The sequence below is a fragment of the Vombatus ursinus genome, unplaced genomic scaffold (assembly GCF_900497805.2).
Source record: "Vombatus ursinus unplaced genomic scaffold, bare-nosed wombat genome assembly UNPS02014794.1, whole genome shotgun sequence".
Lineage (NCBI taxonomy): Eukaryota > Metazoa > Chordata > Mammalia > Diprotodontia > Vombatidae > Vombatus > Vombatus ursinus.
The window spans coordinates 24494689-24521228 of record NW_020954572.1 but is presented as its reverse complement, the minus strand read 5'-3'; the positions used below and the strand labels follow the sequence as shown (position 1 = coordinate 24521228).

General features: G+C 39.1%; 2 protein-coding genes across 3 annotated transcripts in view; one reads left to right on the top strand and one right to left on the bottom strand.

The window, feature by feature from the left end:
* Positions 1 to 8499, top strand: part of FAM98B (family with sequence similarity 98 member B) — a 46720-nt gene extending 38221 nt beyond the window's left edge. Inside the window, exons 7-8 of the mRNA XM_027869887.1 lie at positions 228 to 395; positions 6073 to 8499. Coding sequence (XP_027725688.1) covers positions 228 to 395; positions 6073 to 6483 — 579 coding nt within the window. The 3' untranslated portion in view covers positions 6484 to 8499. The remainder of the gene's footprint in view (positions 1 to 227; positions 396 to 6072) is intronic.
* Positions 8500 to 10057: 1558 nt separating this feature from the next.
* The window catches only part of RASGRP1 (RAS guanyl releasing protein 1), a 112786-nt gene continuing 96303 nt past the window's right edge, over positions 10058 to 26540 (bottom strand). For both annotated transcript variants that reach the window (XM_027869885.1, XM_027869886.1), the window contains 5 exons: positions 22621 to 22765; positions 21508 to 21544; positions 19072 to 19224; positions 15974 to 16356; positions 10058 to 12982 (listed from right to left, as the gene is read on the bottom strand). In XM_027869885.1, the coding sequence (XP_027725686.1) occupies positions 12845 to 12982; positions 15974 to 16356; positions 19072 to 19224; positions 21508 to 21544; positions 22621 to 22765 (856 nt within the window). In that variant the 3' untranslated portion in view covers positions 10058 to 12844. The remainder of the gene's footprint in view (positions 12983 to 15973; positions 16357 to 19071; positions 19225 to 21507; positions 21545 to 22620; positions 22766 to 26540) is intronic.

The following is a 26540-nucleotide window of genomic DNA, read 5'->3' as shown; positions in this document are numbered from 1 at the left end:
GTTGTCAGGAGAAAATTGTTTTACAAATTGTAAAGTTCTTTGGAAGTGAGACCCTTTGTTTTCGTTGTGTTTTTTTATTTAGCAGTTCTTGATTTAGCTCAAATTTAATTGTTCCCAAATATTTTTCTACTTTTTTTCCATTTCCTTTAATATAAATTTTCTTTTTCTTATCTGATAATTGTATTATTTTGCTTTGGTTGACATTTTTCCTAATTTTTGTCATTTAGGTAAAAACAGATGATATAGCAAGAATATACCAGCCTAAGCGTTATGCATTGTCTCCAAAAACGACAATTACACTGGCCCATCTTCTTGCTGCTCGCGAAGATCTGTCCAAGATTATTAGAACAAGCAGTGGTTCTACCCGGGAGAAGACAACATGCGCTATTAATAAGGTTTGCTCTTTAGTTGAGATTTGCTGAGTGTAGAGTCTAGGCTGGAAGTATTAGAGGGAAGTTTTTGTCCCTTGGTTATGTTCACAGATTTTCTTCTTTCCTTTATTCAAAGCCTGCTTTTGGCTCTGGAAAAGAAAGTGCTTCAGCACATCTATGCTTGGTTAGAGATGTTTTTTGATCAGTTGTATGTCAATAAAGAGTTGCTGATGTTTTTTAGTTATGGCCTTCTTCTCTTTCTCCCTAAGGGACAGCCACAGATACAACTTCAGTGATCTTTCCTATTCTTTTGGAATTATAGTCAAGAAAACAATAATTTTTATAGTGGCTTAGCATTTCTTAAATCATCTCATAATTAAGAATTTATAGACATTGTCATAAACATAATTACATGAGCATTTCTTAAGGAATTCACAATGGAGATTTTATTCCTCCTCTTTTAAAGCTATTGATACAGGAAAATGGTTCTTTAAGAAATTACTGCTAAGGCGTATTTTTTATTTAGAATTTTTTTGTTGTTGTGTTAATGATATTTTACTACATAAGCTTTAGAACAATTTAAAATAGTTTTTTTTTGTTTTTGTTTTTTTTTGCTTTTTGGTGAGGCAGTTGGGGTTAAGTGACTTGCTCAGGGTCACACAGCTAGTAAGTGTCAAGTGTCTGAGGCTGCATTTGAACTCAGGTCCTTCTGATTCCAAGGTTGGAGAGCTATCCACTGTGCCACATAGCTGCCCCATGATTTAAAATAATTTTGAAATAAATTTAATTTTGAAATCATTTTAGTTTAAAACAATTTGGTTTTTAGCTTCATGGCTGAATCAATACAATTATTGTAATTTGTTTTTCTTTAACATTTCTTACTGTTGGTGATATGCTTCTCAGTGGAAAAGAAGGAATTGATATAAATTTATTCCTTTTTCTGATTCAGACTTTGCTTTTGCTATTTAAATAATTTCTTATGGTTAGAATTTCTTCATTGTTCAACAAATATTTTTATATTTGCCGTGAATAAGGCATATAAGGCACTCAGTTAAGAACTGTGGGGGATACAAAGGCTTATAAGACAGGGGCCTTGTGCTCAATGAACTTTAAAATCTAGGAGAAGACAAGGTAAATACACATTAAAAAGATAATTCACACATACAGGCAGTGCATATTATGTAGCAAATAAATGTTTCAAACATTAGGCTGGTCAAGGGAGTCTTCACAGAGAAAACAGAACTTTGAATTGATTTTCAAAGATATACACACATCTGTGTATGTATATATTATATGGGGGAAAGGAGGAGAGAAATTATTCCAGATGTAGGTAAAGGTTTAAGCAAAGGCAAAGAGGTAGGAGGATAGGTGTTCCTGATTGCTAGTCTATTTGTTTTTCTGATCTGATTATATCCACATGTATCAAACTGTTCTGTAATAACGAAGTGAATCTTTGTTTGTTTTTAGTGATCTGTACTAGGGCTTTCTTTCATTTACACTTGCTAGATCATAAAAACAGGAATCTCAAAAACTGTATGTCTCCCCCAGTTTCTCGAGTACTCTGTGTATAGTAAGCGCCTTAATAAATGTTTTGAATTGAATTCATTACCATGATTCATCCAAAGTTAACTGCTTAAAGTAATCTATAATTCTTTTATGTAATTTCTGTGTTTATTAAGCCAAGCCTCTGTGCTATTGGCTAGAAATACAATGGTAAATATGATAAAGGTTCTGCTTTTAAGGAGCTTATCATTTGATAGGAGAGATAGGCTATATACATAAATAAATGTGATACAGTGAACAATGGGACAAGTGCGCAGGAAAGACCTAGGCAAAATATTTTGAGAAGTTTGAGGTAGGAGAAGTTACTTGCTGTGCCATACAGATGATGATTGGTTGTAGTTGGGAATATTTAGCTTGAGGAAGAGAAGACTTGAGGACAACATAACAGCTGCAAAGAGGTTAATTCAGGTTTTTTTCCCAAGGTAAAAGTTCTTAACAATCCGAGCTGGTGAAAAGTAGAATGGGCTGCATTGGGGTCTAGTGGATTCTTCAAGCTGAAGATAGTTGACCACTTACGTACATTATAAAGAGAATTCTTTGTTAGGTATAGGATGTGTTTAGATGCTTTCTGAGGTTCCTTCTAACTCTCAGATCCTGAGACATTCACCTAGGAGTGGGTTGGGATTATTAGGAAAGTCATTGCCAAAGAGGCAGTATCTCATCTGGGCTTTGAAAGAGGGGAAGGACTTAGTAGATGGAATTGGGAAGAGACACTATTACAGGATGTGCAAAATCAGTGGAAGTATGGAGATAGAAGAGGACAGGATAAGAATGGGACAGAGATTAACACAGACTTGCTGTAATATAGTACAAAGGAGAGTAGTGTGGGATATGCCTGCCTAGGAAGTTTGGAACCACTTTGTAGAGGGCCTTTAGGCACTTTAGGCATTAGTCAGTGGAGAGACAATGACGTTTATAAGTAGAAGAATGAGTGACGTGATCAGAGCAATAATTAGAAATTGCACTGTGACAGTGTGTGGTTTGGAAGAGGGAGGATGGAGGCAGAAAGACTAGTTAGGAGGCTTTTATTTTAGTTTAGGCCAAGAGGAAATCAAGCCTGAACTAAAGTAGAGAATAGAAAGGAGGGGGAGATTCAAGAGATAGAATCATCAGGATTTGGCAGCTGATTGAATGTAATGGTAAGGGATAATGAAGAGTAAAAGTTGACTTAAAGGTTATGAATTCTTGTGACTGGAAGGATAGTGTTTCCATGATAGAGAAGTTAAGGGGAGAGACATCCTTTGGGGAAAAGATAGTTTAATTTTGAACAAGTTAAGCATATCTGACAGGTCATTGGAAATATAGAAACAGCTCTGGAAAAAGTTTGGATTTTGGAAATGAGATTTTCAACTTTAATGCATAAAGGTAATAACTGAAGACATAATAGATGAAATCAACAAGAGGAGAATAGAGAGAGAGAGAAGACAAGAGGGCCAAGGATAGGAACTTGAGGGATATCTGTCAACTATACAAATTGCTCCTTTTACTTTATTATTTTAGTGGATTTGTTCTCATGCCTTTCATGATGCAGGTCATAACTTATCCACGTGTTCTTATTCTATGCAGTTCAAGTCCACATTTTCCCGTAAGTTCTCTTTATAGGATCTACTCAGCATGCCGGGGAGGGTGGGGTATCTTCACATCATTCTCCATACTCTATACAGGGACAGCTAGGTAGCCCAGGGCATAGAGTGCTGGACTTAGCTTCAGAAAGACCTGAGTTCGAATTAAGCCTTAGACACTTACTAGTTCTGTGACTGTGGGGAAGTCACTTAATCTCTGTCTGTCTCAGTTTCCTCATCTAAAAAATGAAGATAATAGTACCTACCTCCCAGGATTGTTGTGAGGGTAAAATTAGATGTTTGTAAAGCACTTTGTAAATCCTGTGCTTAACAGAGTGCCTGACACATAGTAGGTACTTAATAAATGTTTATTGACTCTGACTATTCTGTTATTATCAGAGAAGCACTAGAACTGTCCCTGTCCATCTGCCACCCTTCATTCTTGTTTTATGACCTGCCCTCTTCCTTTTCTAATCATACATTTCTTAGATGATAAATGTTACTAATCAATCAACAAGTACCTACTATGTTCCAGGCACCTACCAGTTCTTTTATGCAAGTCACCATTGTGATTATGCTGCAGCTCACCTTAATTATCTGGTTGTTTGGGGTCACCTGAAGTTTTTATTCATGGATTAATAGCTGCAGATTGTCAGAAAGATTGATTTCTTTTGTCAGCTTGGAATTTTTGAAAGGGCTGTGAAATTTCCTAAGTGTAGTCCAGTCAGCTTTCTTCCTTTCTCTGGTTCTTGATGCAGTTCATTATCCTTTTGCAGTTTTATCTAGGATATGTGTCTGATGGACTATTTCAATGGACTACCCATCCAACCTGGGTATCATTGCCCTGGACAATAGGCATTCTTTGTTGATTTGTTTTTTTTCTGTATGGATTATTAGGCTCCCCTCTCGTGAATGGTTGTGGACATCATTGAGGAGTTTCTGTAGTATTCTGAGTCCAAATGCAAATAGTAGTATCTGGAGAACCTCTTTTTCTATGAAGGATCCTTTTTTTAAAGCATGTGTACCCTGCATGTGAGATCCTTCTTACAGATTTTGTGAACAAAATCTCTCTTTTTTATGCCTTGCTTGATAGTAATAGAAGATCATTGAACACAATTATCCCTGTGGTCATACCTATCAAGGAATCTTCTTGTAGGGTCTTGACATTTGCATGAGAGACACTTGTTGAGGGAACCACCATTCAGGTTACATTTGCTCTCCTGAATCAAATTTTTTAATAAACCCAAAAAATGAGCTTTCCACACTTTTAAGTCACTTGTATAACTGTAAAATTGCGGTCTGCTTTTAAAAATCATTTGTAAAAACCTTTCTGTTACTTTCTCTTAATATATAAAACTTGTTACCTATACAGATACTCTTGAATGTGCATGAATTACTCTCAAAGCTTTTATAGAGATAAGGAAGTGGTCATGTAGATCTGTAGTTAATGAAGTCCTCTTAATCACCTTTTTGGAAGAGTAATACTGTGGATTTTTTCCTAATTGATATTTCTGCCTCTTCAAGATGTCTTGAAAATTGATCCTTCTCAATGCTTTCAGAATTGTCATCTCCAGCATGGATTTCTACTCTTTGTGTTTGATCTAATATACATAGTTTTTAGTTTCATTTCCAATTCTTCATATATAGCATGTTGGTTACAGCTTGGTGTGTGAGTCTCCTTTGGATGATTCCAGTGTCACTAATCATTAGTTTCTTAGTGTTGGCTTTGACCTTTGTTTTAATGAACTGTTGGTCTGACAGATAGCTGATTATCAAATGGCTCTTGCATTTATAAAAAGTAATTTCTTGCCTGTTAAAATAGAGTCACTTCATTTTTTTTGGTGATGTTCATTGCTAACCAAGTTCTGTACCTTTGGACTCTTTTCTTAAAGTTTTCATGATATAAGGTATTTATAAGCATTTGGTCTCTTTTGTTTTGTAATCTTGAACCGTATTTTCCAACTGTTTTCATCAATCTCCCTTGTGCCCATCCTTGTGTAGAAGTCACTGAGTATCAATATATCTGTTTACTTTCTCCCTTTTATGACTTCTTTTCTACCTCTTTATTCTCTATCATAGATGTTGGCCTATAAGCTGCATTTATTTTTATGGTCATCTTTTTGCTTGTGCTTATCGTAGTTTTTGTTTTATGATAATCAATAACCAAAAGTCCCATGAAATATTTTTTGCTTTTGAAATCAATTCCAGCTCCCTTATTTGGGGAACATATGTAAGAATCCTCATTTTTGGAAGACAGTTAAGCATGTTTGAAATGAAAGGAAATAAGCAGAGTATCTTAAGTAATGGAGATATTTTCCCTGGCAAAATATCTTAAATAACAGAGACATTCTACCCCATTATTCTGTGTGACAAGTTAGAAATAAAACCACATTCTGAGATTTATCAAGTCAATATTTGTGTGTTTAGTATTATTAATTTATATTGCCTTAAGTTTCAGGATAATCAGCATCTTAAATATTTGTTTTTTTTTTCTTTATCATTAAAACAAAAAACTTACAGAATATTTGAATACTTCAGAAGTTTAATTTTTTCCTTTTTTTCACCATAAATTGCAGGTGCTGATGGGAAGGGTTCCAGACAGAGGAGGAAGGCCAACTGAAATTGAACCACCACCTCCTGAAATGCCTCCTTGGCAGAAGAGACAAGAAGGCGGAGGGAGGGGTGGTTGGGGTGGAGGAGGTGGTGGAAGAGGAAGTGGGGGTGGGGGTGGGGGTGGCCGGGGTGGTTGGGGTGGAGGAGGTGGAGGTGGTGGTGGAAGAGGAGGAGGTGGTGGTGGTGGTGGTGGTGGTGGGGGTAGTGGGGGTAGAAGTGGTAGTTTTCAAGGGAGGGGGGGAGATTATGGTGGGAGAGGGGGTTATGGTGGGAGAGGGGGTTATGGCGGGAGAGGAGGTTATAGTGGGAGAGGGGGTTATGGAGATCCATATGGAGGAGGAGGGGGTGGTGGTGGTGGATATCGAAGATATTAGAAATTCCATTATAGATAACTAGATGATGCCTGTTTTCTAGTAGAAGGATGTGTTCGGTACTTTTAGGCATAGTATTTTAAATAACAGATTTGAATATGCTCTATGAAGTATGCACCCTTTAGACCTCCTGATACCATCACTGTTGAGTCTGGTTAATACATAAGAGCATTGTTTTTATATTGGATTTTGATCTCTTAAGGGAAGTGGTCCCTATACTCCATGTATCCTTGAGCGTGTTGGAGCTTTTTTTCCAAAAAAAAATGATGATGAGAAAGTAAAACAAAAAACTTTTTAAAAATGTAAATATTTATTACTACTAATCTTAGATTATGGGAAGGGAAGAATTTTAGTATTTTCCTGGTCAGAGTTTAGACTCTAAAGTACCTATATTTTATTTAAGTTTGTTTCATAGAACTGACCCCACTTTTCACATAGATTGTTGGCTTCATCAGTATTTTTTGTACATCCTTTGTACATCCTTCTGTACATCCTTTTTGTTAATCGCCACCCCCCCCTTTTTTTTTTGCCTGGGAATAAGTAGTCAAGGGGTCCAAAATGGGTTTATCTAGTTTTGCTTTTTCTCTACAGGAGGAACTCCATTTCATCTATATTTTTGCTGGGGTTCCTTCTCTATAGTCCAAACCTATTTGTACATATGAAAAAATAGCAGGTTTTTTCCTCTCCATAAAATTCCTCCCTAGCATTTTAAAATCATTTTCTGATTTGAGTTTAAAATCTTTAGAATTTTCTTATCTCACAAAACAAAGTTGAAATGAAAATTATCTTAAATTGACAAAAGTTACATGTACTGTCTGTGTATAAAAGTATGAAATATCTTTCTTTGGTGGAAAGGGAACAAGCCTTCAAAGAAAATAATCATTTTTGCCCCACTATTAGCCTTAGAATATATGAAAAGACAAGCCAGTCTGTCTCTTGCATTTTTAAGTAAGGAATTGATTGGGCTGAGCCTCTAGGCCAAATTACTTTATCTGTTGATTCTTTAATGTTAAATCTGGCCGGAAATTATATTGGATTGGTAGATTCACTACAGATGGACTGAATGGATTCATGGGTAGTGCTACTTCCTGAAGGAAAGAACTTGTTTGTTTTCTGTAGTGGTTTGGGTGAGGTAGTAGGTTGGGATAGCTAGCCAGGGAGTTAGCTTGGCATCTCTGCATTCGTGATTAGAACAATGGCCTGGTAATCTAGAATCCAGAATTCTAATCTTGGCACTATTTCCTGGAGGATTTGAGGGGTAGAGCAAATGCTCCATCTCTTAGAAGAAATTTCCATGTATCATATGGAGATGATAACACCCTACTACTTGATTCACAAATAATGTGAACATTAGTGAAAAAATATTGTAAAGTCTTTTGGGGGCAGTCCCTTACATTCAAGGAGCAAATGGGGAATGATAAATCTCTCCTAGAAATGGGATTGGGCTGTCCAAGTATTTCTCAGGCAGGTTGTAGAACTGGTGTCCCAGCATATGCAGAACAACTTTTCAGTCTGTCTAATTCAATAGATACGTAAATAGGTTGTTAACCAGAGAAGTGATGTGATTTCTTGTTGAGCAGTTTTTCAAAAGAAGCCATGGGGTAAAAATCCTAAGGAAATGAAATAACATGAAAAAGGGGGATTATTCTGTATGCTGCAGTCTTGAAAATGTATTTTCAAGCCAACCCTCTGAGACACGATACTTTCCAGAGGGAGGGAAAAATGTAGAATTTTTTGATTGATATTTGTGAATATTTGTTTAGGGTATTTTTTGTATGTTTACATTTAATGGACAAAAGCACTCAAATTCTCATTTGTGACAATAGAAAAAATTCTTTCCATATTTAAGAAAACACCTTTTAGTAACAGCTGTGAACACTGAATAAAATACTGTTTTAAGTTTTGCTTGTGTTATTTATATAGAATCTGACAAATTCCTCTGTACCAAATGGTTGTCACCTACCCTGAGTAAATCAGAAAGGACCACTTGAAAAAATAAAAATAACTTTTCAAAAATCAGAGTTGCTTTTATCACTGAATAATACTCCCCCCCCTCAAAAAAAAAGTTAGCTTTAAAACAACTTCATCTTTCTTTCATCTTTCAGAAGTCTGTCTGTCCAGGAGAGCATAATACTGTGTGGAGACCAATTTAGATCTCAGTATCAAAAGCCTGGGGGAAGCATGGGAAGTGAGTGACATGTATGCTTTGGTACTTAGCTTGCTTTCTCTTGTGGGCAGGTCATCCACTCCCTTGCGACTTAAGTTTCCTTATCTGGGAAATGACAGGCTTGGATTAATCTCTAAGGTTCCTTCCAGCTCTTCAATGGATTTTTTTAGCTGTCAAATTCCTAGCTTACTAAATATGTCTGTTCAGAGTAAGTATAAATGTAAATGATCAAGGCTAACCATTGTTTCGAGGTAATCTCTGCTATTCTCTTTTTACTTGTATAATTAAATTGCAGTTGAAATAGGATTGGAAAGAAAAGGGGGACTGATGTCATTAGCTACTCTTGCTTAAGCACTTCATTAACAGCTGTTGTATCCAATGCACTATGCTGGGGACACAACCAAAATGAAGTTGTACCTTTAACCTCTAACATTCCCAAATCCTGGAAAAGTTTTTTTTCTTTTATATCTCACCCTCAACCTCTTCAGCCCCCATTTAATAAGTTTGTTGGGCTGAACCTATGACATTAGAGTTATAAAATAACTCCACTAAAGCCCTATTCTGTTGACATCTTGTCCTCTTCAGTGCCACTGTCCCTTTCCCCCTTAAAACAACATTTTCCAGACCTGACCTAAAGAATATTCCACTAAGTTAATTCACCCAGTTTTGAAGGTTTACTCTGAGGCTGAGCTGTCCTTATTTTTGAGGGTGAACCTTAACAACACTAGCTGACTCCAGACAATGTATCACATCCCATCCAGTCATCGACCTCATATATCTTGGCCCTCCATCCTACTGAATCAGCATCCGCTGAACCAGACCTCCAGAGACATCCCTTTTCTGGCCTGCCTCCCACCCCAGGTTAATCAACTCAGTTTTGGAGTGAGTTAGTAATTTCATTCATTCAGTAATATTGGGTTCTCTGTGTCTAGGCCAGTGTCCAAACTTTGGTCCTGTCAACCTAGAGAAAGATTTCAAATATGGCCCTGGATTGGTGATTCAATGTTTGTCTTTTAACCGTTAACAGGTTAGCTACATTTGGAAGGGCTCATCACTGTTGATGGCAGGGGGTTAAACTTAGCACATTAATTTCTAAATGACTACTTCCCGATTTTAGATACAGATTGTGATCCATTCCATGCTTAGCACAGCGCCTGGCACATAAAAGTTTGTTGACTGGGGGAAGTACCCACATGGACAAAATTACAGAAAGTAGAATGAAGTTTTATCACATGCATGACCACTTCCAGTTTCTCAGTCTGTTATTTGGTGAATTGATGTACTTGGATACTTGGCCATTTCTTAAAAGCCGTAAGTCAACATCCCAGTAGTTTTCAGACAGTTGAAAAGTCTAAAGTGAAGCTTTTTTGTTTTTTGTTAGTTATAAGAAATGACACATGATGATGGTCCTAATATCTTTTATCATATAAATATTAAACAAAGAAAACTTACATCAGGTATCAAAAGACTTTACAATCTGTACATTTGATTTTTCTGTCGGTTCTTTTACATTATACAACTTTGGACAGGTTTACAAATTACGAGGATGTTAAGTACCAATGAGAAATAAGACTGCCTACTAATAGTGACGCTTCTGAGAATAGACATCTAGAGGAAGCACACTTGAGACCAATGGTGGTTAAGCAGGTATTAACCAAATTGTTCTACTTCAATGCTGTGACTTTCACATCTTCATAAGGTTTAAAGCAAATAAGCCTGCCAAGCTCTATTCATTGAGACCTTTGTACAGAGGTCTTAACCTGGGGAATGTGAACTTGGTTTTTTAAATATTTCGCTTAATTATTTCAATTTAATTGGTTTCCTTTGTCATTTTATTAATTTTAAAACATTATTCCAAGAATGGATCAGACTGCTCAGGGGTGTCTGTGACAAAACAAAACAAAACAACCCCCAAAACCTCTGCAGGCTTGATGACTCTGGGAAAAGTTGTGGTTAAATTAGTTACTTCTCATTCAATTAACTTTCTAGTACCCAAATAAATAGGGTCATCTGGAAATGTTAGTTCTGGCTAGTGAGGATATCTTGGGGAAAGCTGAGCATTCAAAGTTTAAAAGTGAAAGACACCCCAAGATAAAAGATAAAACCAAATTCTCATTTGGTAGAGTGAAAGGGAACCAAAATAGGAATTGGTAAAATCTTGTTCAGACAAGCCAGACTAATGAAGTTGAATGATGCAAGATTCCAAAATTGTGGACAAATTATCAACTCATATTTTGTCACAATTGACTAATAAAATTTATCTTACCATACTTTGCATGAAAGTGTAACAAATGACAACATATTTATAAATCTCTGTGCAAGATGTTTTACTATTTTCTGATTTCAGAATACTCTGGTGCATTTGGGATTAATGTAGGAATGTCCAAAAATTGTACATGTTTCACATTCACATTTTTACACAGGAAGAAAAACGAGCCCACATGCAGGCACAATATTTTCTATACACAATGTATACATATTTACAATGTCAGCTATTATTGAAACTACCCATCTAATTAGCTTATACCTCAAAACAGTTTCACTAATGAGAGGGTATAACCTTTCTCCAAAACACATACATTGAAACAAAAAGAAAGGAATTTTGTCATGACCAGCTGAACTTTTGAAGGTTTCCTTGAATTAAAAATTAATTTCAGAATAAACAGAAGAGGTTAAAAAAAAAAGATTTTCTAGCTACAGTACAATGTAAATTCATGTACCAATGTGTTTGTTGGCTGTGCCATCTTCAATGCATGCTTTTATCAAATGCAAAATTACGTGTTTGGAGATGATGTATCATATTTCAGCTACCACTGATGCTTAAGCCATACAATAGGGTAATAGCCAGGTACTTAAATTTGATAGCAATAGACTTAGAAGTTATAATATCTGGCCCTGCTACTTTACTAGGTATATGACCTTAGATGAAGTCACTTCTGAGATTCCATTTCTTCATCTGTAAAATGTAGATAATTAAGCCCATGCTGCTTTCCTGCAGAGTTCTCCAGTATGGTATAATGGGAAGAACTCTAGAGAAAGAGCCAATTTTAGTTCCAACTTCACCATTTATAAGCTGTGATCCTGCAAAAGATACTTCTCTCTCTATCTGAGCTTTGTTTTCTTTTCTCTGAAAAATTAAGACTGGAAAAGATCGTCTTTTAGGTCCTGCTAGCTCTAACATTTCTATTCTAAAAGAAATGATGAATGTGCTTTCTATGTAATGTGTACTGTGCTTTGTAAATGTTAAAGCACTATTATAAATGGGCAGTCATGAATCTGGCTATGGTCATCATATAGACCAGACAGATAGTTGAGATGCTAAGATAACCTCCCAATTGCACATAATGATATTTTGTTAACAGGCTTTTTAAATGGGGACAAATGAGTTCACTTTCAGGTAGAAATGTCTGGGGATAGAGTAGGGAGAAGTGAGATTTGGAACAGTGAGAGAGGAGGAGAATGGCTACCCTACTGGGAAACCTACGGACACTCAAGAGAGAGAATGATTGGCCAGTCTTGACATGAGATAATGATGTTGAGATGAGCCATAACTGGCTCACTGAGATCAAGGGTGGCAGGATTGGTGGGGGGAGGTGTAAGGACTGGGCTAGTCTGTTGACAGACTAACAGATTCTGCTGCAGGCTTGAAACAAGTTGAATGGGTGGGGCAAAATGAATCCTGTTCTCAGGTAAAGTAGTTTCTGTCCCACAGGGAACAGAGTTGTTTGAGAGGCTTCTTAGGGCTGAGTTTAGAATTTAGTTTGAAGGATGTAAGGACAGTGTTTCATGAAAAGGGTTATGAGCCTTATCCAGATCCTGTAGCCAGGCTTTCCACTCCCCTGGACTGGCACCAGAGCTGGATGGGGAGGGTTTTGGTGAAAGGCGATGTACTGAGTGCTGACATAGATTGTCTAGCTTTTTTTTTTCAGCAAGGAGACGGGGAGGAGAACATCTCTGGATAACACCCCACTGAGAACATACTTCCTCCTCAAATGAATGGGAAAAGGAATGAGGGTGTGTGTTTTTTGACGAACAATTTTTCAGGTTGAAAAGAGGGCATATATATTTAAATAGAATACCACACTCTAAATCCCAACATTCTGGCTTTTCCCCATTCCCTTGTATTTGGCAGCTCTAGAGAAAGTGGAGTTCTACCCTTCTCCATGATGTGACTTCTGTGCTCTCCTAGCTTCAGGGCTAGGAGCAGTCTTGATGTTCCCTACGGCTCAGGACATGGTTGTTGCTTCTTTCAAGCCGGAGGGTCTCAATCTTCTTCTGAGCAAACCTTAATTCAGTCCTTAGAACTTCGTTGTCTGCCTTCAGAGTATTTATTTCCTGAGGAGAAAGAATGAAGAATTTTTATAAGAGCTGCAATGAAGAGCAAATCCAGTTTGGTGGTGTCCCAGGATGCTGTATTAGATTGGCATATCCCATTCACTGTAGGGAAGATTAAAAGTGATTTTTCAACATGGTTGGCTTTTTTTTTTTCCTGAATAGAAAATAACATCTTAAATATCAAACCGGCACGTGAAAACAACAATTAGTTCTTGGTTTATTGACTCAAAAGAATACATTTGGCTACCAGGTATGTTAACCCAAGCAGGATGCCCCAGACCTATCTGCTTGGTTATATAAGCTTCCAAGTCAGCAGGCTAGAGGGTAGCAAAAGCAATAGCCAAGTCAGCAGGAGCCACAAATGATCATTACTAGGTCATTGATGAGAGACCCCTAGGTACATGATAAAAGGAGATTTTTCAGAATTTAATTGGGAGAAGGAAACTAGCTCTCACCAGGCACAATGAAGGTGAAACTGGGGATGCTGAGAGACGGGTGCAGCAAAGTGAGTAGAAAGAATCATAGGAAAGTTAAGACGGTTGTGGCAGTTCTTCACCCTGCCCCACTCCCTTCACCTCTGTAATAATCTATGGGACTTCGACGCATTTCCCGTCTCCCTTCTACCCAATGCTTTTTTCATCTAGAAGCATTTGCCAAAATTGAGTTTTTCCTGCTAGCAAGAAGCAGACAAGGCTCTTGAAGGTTACTTGAACTTTTTTCACTCCAGATGCTGAATGGTTTTGCCATCTCTGCAATCTCAAAATTTTCCTTTCCATAGGACTCCTAATTCTCAACATTTTTGACATTTTTCCTCCTGAAAAAGTCCATTACTCAAAGCTATATTTTGTCATTTTCTGATATGATATGGTTCATGGGGCACTTCTCTCTTCCCTTCCTTCTCCCCCACCCACATAGTTCTTTATTTTTGTTTTTTTTTTTATTCAGGGAAAAGAATTCCTTTCCTTTCCATCAATACCAAGGGACCACCCTGGTTTGCCTAAGGGTAAGTAAGAAATTCCAACCCACTGATTTCAACTCTGACCCTCTTTTTGTACTATACCATGCTACCTCCTGAAGAGAACAGAACAGCAAGAGCAGGATTCAGCAAGGGAGGAACAGGGTAGATAAATGTTAGCTTCTGCCAAAGGGAGAGGTTGGGCATCAGGACAGGAGGTTTCATCTGGCTAGTGCCAACTCTTGGGCAGCTAGGTGGCGCAATGCCAGGTCCAGAGTCAGGAAGACTCATCATTATGAGTTCAAACCTGGCCTCAGACCCTTATTAGCTATATGACCCTGGGCGAGTCACTTAACCCTGTTTGCCTCAGTTTCCTTACCTGTCAAATGAGCTAGAGAAGGAAATGGCAAACCATTCCAGTATCTTTGCTACGAAAACCTCAAATGTGGTCACAAAGAGTGGGGCGTGACTGAAAACAATGGTACAACAACAATGCCAATGTTGGGGGGATTTTCAAAAATAAGCCTGCTGGGATTAGGGCTTTACCTACTCTTGGCTGCTACAGTTTATATCCTGGAATAGTTTGGATTTAGGGTTAAGAAACCTGAGGCCCAGGGATCCTGTGTGGCCTTTTCATAAACCATGAGAAGTGATTCACCAAGACCAGGAGGTAGCAGGCCTGAAACTTACTTCTGTGTAATAATAGCTATTCATAACAGTAATATAAACAACTTACATGTATATTGTTTTGTGGCCTATAGAATGCTTCTAAAAATGTCTCATTGGAGTCTCAGGACAATCCAGTGAGGCTATATGATTGTACTGCTGATGGAGCCATGAATTGGTCCAACCATTCTGGAAAGCAATTTGAAACTATGCCCCAAAAGTTACTTTGACCCAGTAATACCATTATTAGACCTATATCCCCTAAAGATCAAAGAAACAAAAAGACCCACATATACAAAAGTATTTGTAGCAGCTCTTTTTGTAGAGGCAAAGAACTAGAAACTGAGAGTGTATGCATCAGTTGGGAAATGGCTGAAAGAATTATGGTATATGAATGTCATAAAATACTATTGTGCCTTAAGCAGTTGGAGAGAAGAAATAGGCATTTATTAAGCACCTACTGTTTGTCAGGTCTTATGCTAAGCTCTTTACAAATGATACCTCATTTAATCCTCACAGTAACTCTGTGAGGTAAGTGATATAATAATCCCCATTTTACAGATGAGGAAACTGAGAAGAAGTTAAGTGACTTGCCCAGGTCATACAGCTAGGGTCTGAGGCTGGACTTGAACTCAGGTTTTCCTGACTCCAGGCCCAGGACCATTGTGACATCTAATAAAGAATTATGAAAGGTTACTGTTTCAAAAAAAGACTTGGGTGAAATTGATGCTGAATAAAATGAGCAGAACCAGGAGAATCATTCACGTAATAACATCAACATTGTAAGGAGAAACAATTTTGAAAGACTTAAAAACTTTGACTGATGCAATGACCAGCCATGATTCCAGAGCACCAATAATGAAGCATACTATCCACCTCTTGCCAGAGGGGTGATGGACGGAAGGTACAGAATGAAACGTGTCTGATGTGGAAATTCATTTTGCTTGACTATGTATATTTGTTACAAGAGTTTTGTTTTCTTTTTTTTTTCCAATGGGGGTGGGGTAAGTGGGAAGAAGGGAGGAAGAGTAAATAAATTTTTTTTTATTAGAAAAAATTAAAAACAACCCAATGAGGTAGAGAGGGCAGGTATTATCTTCATTTTGTAAATGAGGAAACAGGATTAGGAAGGTGATGTGACTTGCTTGGGGTCAACTCGCCCAAGGTAAGTAACTGTGATGGGATTCAAACAAAGGTCTTCTGAGTCTAGACCTGGCACTCTTTTTGTCCTGGTAGTTTCATTCCCTTACTTCTTGTTTTAGACTGACTTGTCTCGTATCCCCAAAACAAGGTACGGTTCCTGGGTTATCTGGCTTCAGCTTGCCCTCCTATCTTCTTTATCAAAGGAAAGGATGTGGGGAGAGGAGTACCTGCTCCAGGTCCTGGTAGGTGGGCAGTCTGAGGTGCCGGAGGTCCTCTTTGGATTTTGTGATGGACTCCTTGTTCTCCCACTTCACAAAGGCCCGCTTGCGGACCAAGACCGGGCTGGGGCAGGGAGACGTGGAGCTGGGAAGCAGATACAGAGTGTCCTGGGCTGCCTTCCTTGGGGAAGACAGCAAGAATGAGCCACTAGGGCCTTCGTGGCCAACCCAAGTGACTGACTCTGTCTGCGTGCCCTTGTGGGCCATGGCCCGCTTCAGCCGGACGGAAATCTTCTGAGCAGACACGCCCATCAGCATGATTGTCCTATCTTTGCTCTCCTCATTGTGTTCCATGGCCTCCCCATTCACTAGGAAAGGTCCTTCCTCGGGCCCTAAGGGAAGACATACAGCACGTTAGTTTGTCTTGTGTAAGCAGAGATCCTAGCAGAGTTATAACAAGCAATTTTTGCAGCTGGGGCAGCAGAAAACGTACCCCAGGATGAGGAACAGAAAATGAACCCTCAAATCCATTTTTATTTATTTATTTTTTTGTTTTGTTTTGTTTTGTTTTGTTTTGTTTTTGGCTAGGTAATGGGGTTAAGTGACTTGCCCAGGGTCACACAGCTAGTGTCAAATGTCTGAGGCTGGATTTGAACTCGGGTCTTCCTGACTCCAAGTACATGGCTCTATCCACTTCGTCACCTAGCTGCCCCCTCAAATCCATTTTTAAAGACAAATTCAGTTGAGGGAATAGGTGGGGAGATACCCTAGGACACTGCTCATAATGGGGAGACAGAGACTCCGGGACACTTCAGAGAGGAAGACCAGTCATAAATGATCCCACTACCCTACTCCAGTTATGACCTTTGATTTAAGGTTGATAGATTAATCTCAAAATTGAGAAAGAGCTAGAATCTTTTTTTTTTTTTTGTCAAGGCAACCAGGGTTACGTGACTTGCCCAGGGACATACAACTAGTAAGGGTCAATTGTCTGAGGCTGGATTTGATCTCAGGTCCTCCTGACTCCAGGGCTAGTGCTCTATCCACTGTGCCACCCAGCTACCCCAAAGGAGCTAGAATCTTAATAAAGATCTCTCCAATATAATTTCCTTTTTAGAAATATTTATGCTGCTTTGAACTGGATGGCAATAAACTTCATTCAAAAATGCTGCATTAAAAGACCCTTCAGATAGTTGTGGTAACATTAAATTCTAACCAGAACAGACTATTATTCCAAATTGCTTTGTATTTATTTTTTGCAGGTTTTAAAGAGCAAATCTTGAAGCCAGGAAGGCTTGATTTCAAGTCCTGACCCACAAAAATACTGGCCGTGTGATTTTGGGCAAGTTACTTAACCCTTAGTGTCCTAAGCAACTCTAAGATGATAATTGCAGAGAAGGTGTTGACCTGCACTGGGAGAGGGCGGTTTTTTCACTCTGTAATTCATGCTATGAAAGCACTCTCAGGGCCAGTTCCTGTCCTTAGGTTTTGTACTCACCTGTATACATGATATATTCCTCCTCTACTCACCTAGTGAAATGTAAGCTACGTGGGGACCAAGACTGTTTCATTTTTGTCTTTGGAACCTGCTGCTTAGAGCACCTAGGACATGATGGATCTGCACCGTGTAAAACTGTCGTACATCAATAAGCAATTCAACAAACATTTATTAGGCACCCAATGTGTACACAGAGCACTGGGGATAAAAGATGAAAAGACAGCATAGATTTTGCACTTTCTGAAGCTTATAATTTATACCTGAACCTCAAATATCCTTAGCAAACTACCAGAGTATCCAATGTCCCACTATGCGGCCCAGACTACAAGACCTGGGGGCAATTAATGGCATTTCCCTGTGACATCAAGGCCTACGCTACTTATATTGTGTCACCACCCTGCTCAAACATCTTCCATGGCTCTCAAAAATAATCCTTAATTGTAGCCAGAGTGGCCTACTCATTGCCTCCTGAGTGCAGCTTGTGCTTTCTTAATTCTTATCTTTGCACAGTTCTCACTACCTAGAATGCTTTTCCCCTTTCTCCCCACTTATCTGCTTCTTACCTACTGCTACTCAAATGTCCAGCGAAGCCTTCTTGGCCTTTCCCCACAGTGACGACTCCCTTTGCTGAGCACCAAGCCCTCGTTTGGTGCTTACTATTTACTATGGAGAATGATTGATTAAATACCTCATGGATATGTCTTGTCTCCCTAAGTAGATCATCGGCACTTTTTTTTTCCTTTTTGAGACTGGGTCTCCCTTAACTCACTTAGGATAGAAGTAGGGGCAGTCACTCAAAAGCCCAATTATTATTATTATTTTTTTTTGGGTGAAGAAATTGGGGTTAAGTGACTTGCCTAGGGTCACACAGCTAGTAAGTATCATGTGTCTGAGACCACATTTGAACTCAGGTCCTCCTGACTCCAGGGCCAGTGCTCTATCCATTGTGCCACCTAGCTGCCTCTAACGGCCCAATTCTAATATTGATCAGCATAGAAGCTTTAACCTTCTTTGTTTTTCTGACCTGGGTCAGTTCCTCCCCTTAACCCCAATTAGGCAGCCTCCACTCTCAGGGGCTCACCATATTGGTGTTAGACTTAGTGTACACACCTGATCAACTTTAGCCTGATTATTTTTCAGAACTCCCCAACTTAGCTTGATCCTCTGGCCTCAGCCGCTAATGCAGCAGGGACTAGAGATGTGTGCCATGACTCCTAGGTACATCATTAACTCCTAGACAGAACCCAGGGTCTATTATTTCTACAAACTTGACCATAGCTCTGGGCACAGAGTAGGTGGGCCCTTATTAAATATTTGGTGGTTGATTGATGTACCAACCTGCCCTCCCCCTATTCTAGTAATACTAAACTTGACATGTTAGCAGAGGGCTTTGGCATGGGATTGGGGGGAAGTCAGTCCTGCACTTGGTTAAAATTCAACTCAGCAGTAACTCAAGCATAGGCGTTCACTTTCAAAGGCCAACTGGTTCTTGGGTGAAACTGTACCCAGAGTGGGTGGTGCTTGATAGGACCTTGCCTGTCCTCCCTGCCCCATTCCATCTCCCGTTCTCCAGATCTCAAGATGGCAGCTCCAGGTCCCACACACTTACCATGCTGTGGATCTTTGACGCCTAGCGGGCAGAGGGTAGACGCCAGCCCAGCAGAGGTGCTGTTCTCGGCCGGCAAAGCTGGGTTCTTGGATCTTTTCTTGCACTCAAACACAACCAGATCTTTGCACTGTTTGTGGCAGTTCATCCCACAATCTGTAGACAAAAGTCCTACTCAGTGATTCAGTTTCCCTTCCTTTCATCCAATTTAATTCAATAATAATTAAGCATCTCCTATGTGCATGGTACAGTGTTAGGTTCTGGGGACACAGAGACAAAAATGAAATCGTCCCTACTGTCACGTTTATATTCTACTAGGAATAAATTTGTATACACATGACAATGCATACACAAAATGGCATAATCCATGGTACACTGAGGAAGAGAATACTAATGGGGGAGGGGTCGGGGAGGAGGTGATGGAGTCAGGGAAAGCTTTGTGGAGAAGACAGCGCCTGAGCTGAGACTTGAAAGAAGTCAGTTACTCTGAGATAGACAGGACGAGGAAGCGCATTCTAGGCATGAGGAGAGGTCTGTACGAATACCGAGAAGCAGAGGGAGTGTGAGGTTCAGGATCAGCTCACTCCAGGGAGCAGGAATAAGACTAAATAACTCCTGATTGGTGTTAAGCTTTTCCAAGCTCCCTTTGCTATTCTGAATGAGGCTAGAAAACTAGACAGTCTCTTAACTTGAAAACGTAGCCAGGGCCTTTCTTAATGAGCTAATCCATCAAGCAGGTATTTTGTATCTCCAAATCAAAGATTGTCTTTGCTTCTGTTAAGGTTAGGAGATTAAAGGCAAGATGTAAGGAGAGTGTCCAAGGCAAATGATCTCCCTGGGAGATTTCAGCCACCATCTCTTGCTCCTCACTTCTGAACACCCTTGATACCTGGATTCAGGATTCTGTCCCAGAGTGTGACAAATGTAGACATGCTAACCAGGGTTGGGGGCCATTAGTTCCAATTCTGACATTCTGTGATTCTAAGCGAGGGCCCCAAACCCTATGGTCTAAGTGACCTATATGGTCCCTTCCAATTCTGAGATCGGGTGAGGCAGCTCCCCACCCACTGGACACGTCCTGACAGTGATTTATTTCACCTCCCTGAAGAAGCAGGCCATTCTATTTCCATGCACATCTAATTCCTAGACAGTTCTTACACTCAGCCGAAATCCGTCTGCCTAGAACTTCTGCCCACGGGTCAAAGTTCTGTCTTGTGGGGTCCAGCAGATTCAGTCTAATGCCTCTCTCAAATTATAACCCTTCCAATATATGAAGACAGAAATCATGCTCACCTCAAGTCTTCCTCTAGGCTAAATAGCATTACTTGTTCAACTGATCGTCACATGCATGGTTTCAAGTTCCCTCACCATCACGGTCACCCTCATTTGGATTAGCCTCAGTTTGCTGATGTCCCTCCTGATATGTGGTGCCCAGAACCAAGCTGAGTATACTCCAGATAAGCATACTCTAGCACAGAGTGTGAGGGGACCACATCTTCTCTTTTTTCGTATACGAGGTTTCTAGTAATGCAGACAAACATTGGACTATCTTTTTGAAACAATAACTATCTGTCCTATTGGTGGGGTCCTTCCACCGGGACCACAGGGCTCCTCTGTGGTGGCTACCAGAGAAGCAGAGATCAAGGCCTTTTGCTGTGCCCAGAGCCTAGGTAGGGAAGAGATATCTCTATATATATACACATACGTGTATGCATACACACATACCCACATATACATACATGTACATAGATATAAGTTTATATGTATACACACATACACATACACACATATATATATGTATAGATATAGATATACAGTCACCCCTTCCACATCATGACTTTCCCCATCGCAGTTTTGATATATCATAGGTCGGCATAAGAAATTAAATGGGAATTTTTGTAGAGTTTTGCTGAAGCCGCAGACGACATATGAAAGCCAGCAGATGAAATTTAGAAACTCAGTTTAGTTTAGAAAACTAAGTTTAGAAACTCAGAGGCGCATAAACTATATGTATAGTATTGTATGATATCAAAACATTTTATCTTTTAATACTATAAGCACCCCATAAAAGAAAAAGAAAAAATTCAGACTTCTTCTCTAGTATAAAGGGAGGGCCAAAAAATTTCACCTGTATTTTCCAGATCGCATGAGCACCACATCCCTAACCCCTGTGATGTGGAAGGGATAACTGTATACATATATGTGCATATGCATACACACATATATACATATATACACACACATATGACATCGATATCCCAGAACACGGAATAGAGACGCTAGTTTGGAGGTGAATTTGAAAGCTGTAGAAGTAAATGGGTGGCTGCCATGAGGACGTGTCTGCCTAGAGGAAGGCATGAAGGGCTGCATACGCTGACCCCAGCTAAGGCACTAAGTCATTGGTCAGCACGCAAAACAACACAGAAAGCTGGAATTTACCTTTGCACCGATAACCTTGCTTTATCACTCCCCAGAGCTACAAGGCAAACAGGAGACATGTTAGAAACCCTCCTTCCCGATGCTGGTCTGCTTCTTCCACCTTGTTTATTCCCAGTGTTTTGAGACCTGATATTTCTTCTCCCCGATCCCATTTCCCTCGTCTTCTGGGTTGCCACAGCCAAAGAATGTCACCAAGTGGCCAGCCTACTGGTGATAAGACTCTCCATGCTTAGCTAGGTTGGTCCTTGGAAAGCAGATATAGTACTGCCTGGACCAGGGATGGGGAACCTCAAGTGCGGCCCCTGGACTGAATCCAAACTTCACAGAACAAATCCCCTTAGTTAAAGGATTTGTTCTACACTCAAGGCCGCACCCCATCAAACGAATGATTCATTAGGCAGAAGAGGAGACTGAGGGATAGGAAGATCGAGTGAATTGCTCCCAGTCACACAGGTATTCTACGTCAGAGCTGGAATTCGAATCGAGTTCCTCTGATTTCAGAGTGAGTTCTCATTCCACTGTACTACACTGCCCTGTAACTACTTTTTAGGTTCCTGGGTTAAGGTAAGAATTTAAATTCCGCCTCAGACACTTACTAGCTGTGTGACCATAAACAAGCCACTTAAGCTCTGCCAGCCTGTACCACCCTCACAGGGTGCTGTGAGTATCAAATGAGATGGCATGTAAATTGTTTTGTAAGCCTTCAAGTTCTATATTAATGGTAGTTGTAATTATTGTTATTATTATTGTTGTTCAGGGCAGCTGGGTGGCACAGTGGATCGAGTGTGGGGCTGCGAGTCAGGAAGACCCAAGTTAAAATCTAGCCTAAGATACTAGCTATGTGACTCTGGGCAAATCATTTAACCCTGTCTGCCTCAGTTTCCTCATCTGTAAAACAAAACACTAAATGGGGTCACAGAGGGTCAGACGTGACTGAAATGACTGAATGACAACAATTGTTGTTATTAGGTTCTTGTGGTCGATGTCTACGTCAGGGTGAGTAATAATAAGCAATGGTCATCTTTTTCCTCTCTTATTCCACGCCTCCTCTGCTCCCCCCTGCCCCTCATTATCTCCCCTTTCCAGCCCCAAAACTCCAGCAAGGAAACTCACAAATCCAGCACAGTTGTCACAGAAGGTGGGCTTTAAGTAAGTTGTCTCCTGGAAGTTATGAGGAAAGCCGAGACCCAGCTTGGAATAGATTGAACTGGCCCTCATGAAGTAGGCAGTGATTTCATCCCGACTGATCAGGCCTTCCCTGTTAGCAGACCAAAGAAGGAAGGTGATGAGTATGTGCGTGTGGAGGGGTTATGAGCATAGCTACATTATAGAAACGTCCTTCCCTCCCTGGTCCTTGGCATTCGCATGTTTTTTTTCTTTTTAAGGCAGCTAGGGTTAAGTGACTTGCCCAGGGTAACACAGCTATTACGTATCAAGTGTTTGGTCTGAGGCCGCATTTGAACTCAGGTCCTCCTGACTTCAGGGCCGGTGCTCTATCCACTGCGCCCGAGGCATTTGCATGTTGTTTCTCCCCCTACTGCAGTGATTTTTCATCTTTTTTTTGTGTCTTGGACCCCTTCGGCAGCCTGGTGAAGGCTGTGGGCCCCTTCTCAGAATCATGTTCTCAAAATCATAAAATAGGGTTACAGAGAAAGCTAATTACACTAAAACACAGTTATCAAAATATTAAGAAAACAATTCTATGGGCCCTAGGGAAAGAATTTTTGCTCTAGTGGAAACCCATATTTCTTAGAGTTAAACTTATTTTATTTCCATAAATTCATTGAAGAGGACTCAGTTATCAGGACAGTGCGACAGAGACATGGTTGGAAGAAAGACACTCCTGACTCCATGGCAAAAAGCTCTTTGTGGTCTTGGACTTCCATCTCTGTCTCTGTCTCTCTGACTCTGTCTCTCTGTATCTCTGTCTCTCCATCTCTGTCTGTCTCTGTCTCTATCTATCTCTGTCTCTTCATCTCTGTCTCTGTCTCCATCTCTCTGTCTCTGTCTTCACCTCTCTGTCTCCGTCTCTCTGTCTGTCTCTTTTACTCCATCTCTCTCTCTGTCTCTCTATCTCTGTCTCTATCTCTGTCTCTCCATCTCTGTCTCTCTCCGTCTCTGTCTCTGTCATTCTGCATCAGGGCCTGATTTTTCTAGCAAGACTCTGCTCCCACAAACTGGTATCTGTCTTCCCCCACCCTCCATCCCAGAATTATTTAACTAGGAGAATAGATGGAGAAGGAACCAAGATATGAGGGGATGTTAAGTACTAGCTTTTCCCTTCATTTCCTATAGGCAGAAAGGCGGAGGGGCAGTTAGAAGGTGCAGTGGATAGAGTGCCAGCCTTGGAGCCAGGAGGACCTGAGTTCAAATCCAACCTCAGACACTTGACACTTACTAGCTGTGTGACCATGGGCAAGTCACTTAACCCCAATTGCCTCACCAACAAGCAAAAAACAAAAAATAAAAAAAATAAAAAAAAAAAAAGAAAGGGGGATATGTTACAGCATGAGAAACTTAAATTGGGTAAAAGGGAGAATTTCCTCTCATTGAAATTTGGATTACTAAAGTAGACAATGGAATCTGCTCCTGAAATCTTAAAAAAAATGACATGCTTTCCTCCAAGTCTAGGATGGTTTTGATGGGATCCTGCCTGAAAGCACTATCAAGGATATAGGAAGAAGTCTTTAAAAAAAGTTTTTATTGATATCAACTATTTCTTACAGCATCATAGTTATCCCAAGTACCTCTCCCCTTCCCAGAGAGCCATCTCGTATAACAAATAGTAGTTTTTAGAGAGGAAAAAAGTCAGCACAACTGATCAATACATTGAAAAAGTCAGAAAACGTGCAATATGTAACATCTGTAGATCTCCCACTTCCACAAAGTGGTGGATTGGGCGTGTCCTCTCATACGTTTTCACTCAAGTCTTGTTTGATGTTTGATTTTTTTTTTTTTGGTGTGCAGTTGTTCTTTCCATTTACATTATTGTAGTTTATTGTGTATATTGTTTTCTTGGCTCTATTTACTTCACTCTGCATCAGTTCATATAGATCTTCCCATGTTTCTCTGTATTAATCACACACATCATTTCTTACAGCACAGTAATATTCCATTACATTCATGTACCATGATTTGTTTAGTCATTTCCCAAGCAATGGGCATTTACTTTGTTTCCAATTCTTTACTATCACAAAAAGTGCTGCTATCAATATTTTGGAATATATGGGGACTCTTTTCTTTGACTTTCTTGGGATAATAAGCCCAACAATGGAGTCTCTGGTTCAAAGGGTATAGACATTTTAGTCATTTTATTTGTATAATTTCAAATTGCTTTCCAAAATGATTGTATTATTTTACAGCTCCACCAACAATTTATTAGTGTGCCTATCATTCTACAACCTCTTCAACATTGACTGTTGCCATTTTTCAAAAATTTTGGTCAATTTGCAGGATGTGAGGTGAAACCTTAGAGTTGTTTTGATTTTAATTTTTCTAATTATTAGAGATTTGGACATTCTTTCATGTGGTTGTGAAGACGACGTAAAAGAAAATGATAATGATAAAACAACACACCAAAATTTCTGGGATATAGCTAAAGCAGTCCTCGGGGGGGAAATTATAACTTTACAAGTATACATTAACAAAATAGTAAAAGAAAGGATTAACAAACTGAATATGTTATCTAATTAATCTATTAATTAATAGTTAATATCTAATTATATTAATCTATTTTATTTATTTATAATATCTGATTATATTAATTTATATCTAATTATAATTTATAATATCTAATTGTATTAATTAAATCTATATTTAAAAATCTATTAATAGTTATTATCTAATTAAAATTAGAGCGCCAACAAACACACAAACCTAAAATAGCACAAAAAAGACATTAAAAATTAGAGAGATAACAGATAAATTGGAAACAAAAACCCCCATAGAAATGATACAACTAAAAGCTGGTAATTCTAAAAGACTAATAAAATTGAGAAACCCTTAGCCAATCTGGTTAAAAAGAAGAGAGCAGAAAGGAGAGCAAATCAATAAAAAATGAGCAAGTTGAAATCACAGCAAAATCAGAAGAAATAAAAAGAGTAATCAGAACATATTTTACACATTTGCATGCTAACAAAACTAAGAACAGAAAAGAAATGGGTGCGTACATTCAAAAATATAAAATACCCCAACTATCAGAAGACCAGATAGCAAATGAAATAGTTCTAGTTGTAAAGGCATTATCAAAGAAAAAACTCCTGGCCCCAGTGGATTCACAGAAGAATTCTATCAAATTTTTAAAGAATAGTTATTACTCATATTTCACAAGTTATTCTCTAAAATTGAGAAAGAAAGCACACTACCAGAATCCTTTTATGAGATAAATATAATTGAAATACCTAAACCAGGCAAAGATAAAACATATTAAAAAAACTGGGCCAATACCATAAATGAACGTTGACTCAAAATTTTGAACAAAACCCTGTGACAACAGTGATTTATCCAAGAAATCATTCATTATGACCAAGTGGGATTTATATCAAGGATGCAGGGATGGTTCAATATTAGGAAAACAATCAACATAATTAATTATATTAAAAACCAAAACACCCCCCAAATCACACGATCACCTCAGTAGATTCAGAAAAAGCCTTTGACAAAGTACACTTCTTTACGCTAAAAAATCCTACAAAGTATAGGCATAGACTGACCTTTTTAAATATGATAAAAGGTATCTATCTAAAACCGAAAGCAAGTATCATATGCAAGAACCTCTTCACTGTTATCTCCACCTGATTTTTGCCTTTACCCTGGTCTCACTGTGTACATTAAGAAAGGAGTTTTTAACTATCACTCTACTGCTGTTTCTGTCCTTGCTTGATGCATTTATTCACTCTTCCTGCATTTCTGTTTTATTGTAGAAGCAAACAATCTCTAAAAATATTTCAAATGCCTCTTAATTATTCAATGTCCATATTTTTTCCATGGATATGGATAAGGTCAGATTTAGAGGATAGTTCATCATGAGCTGT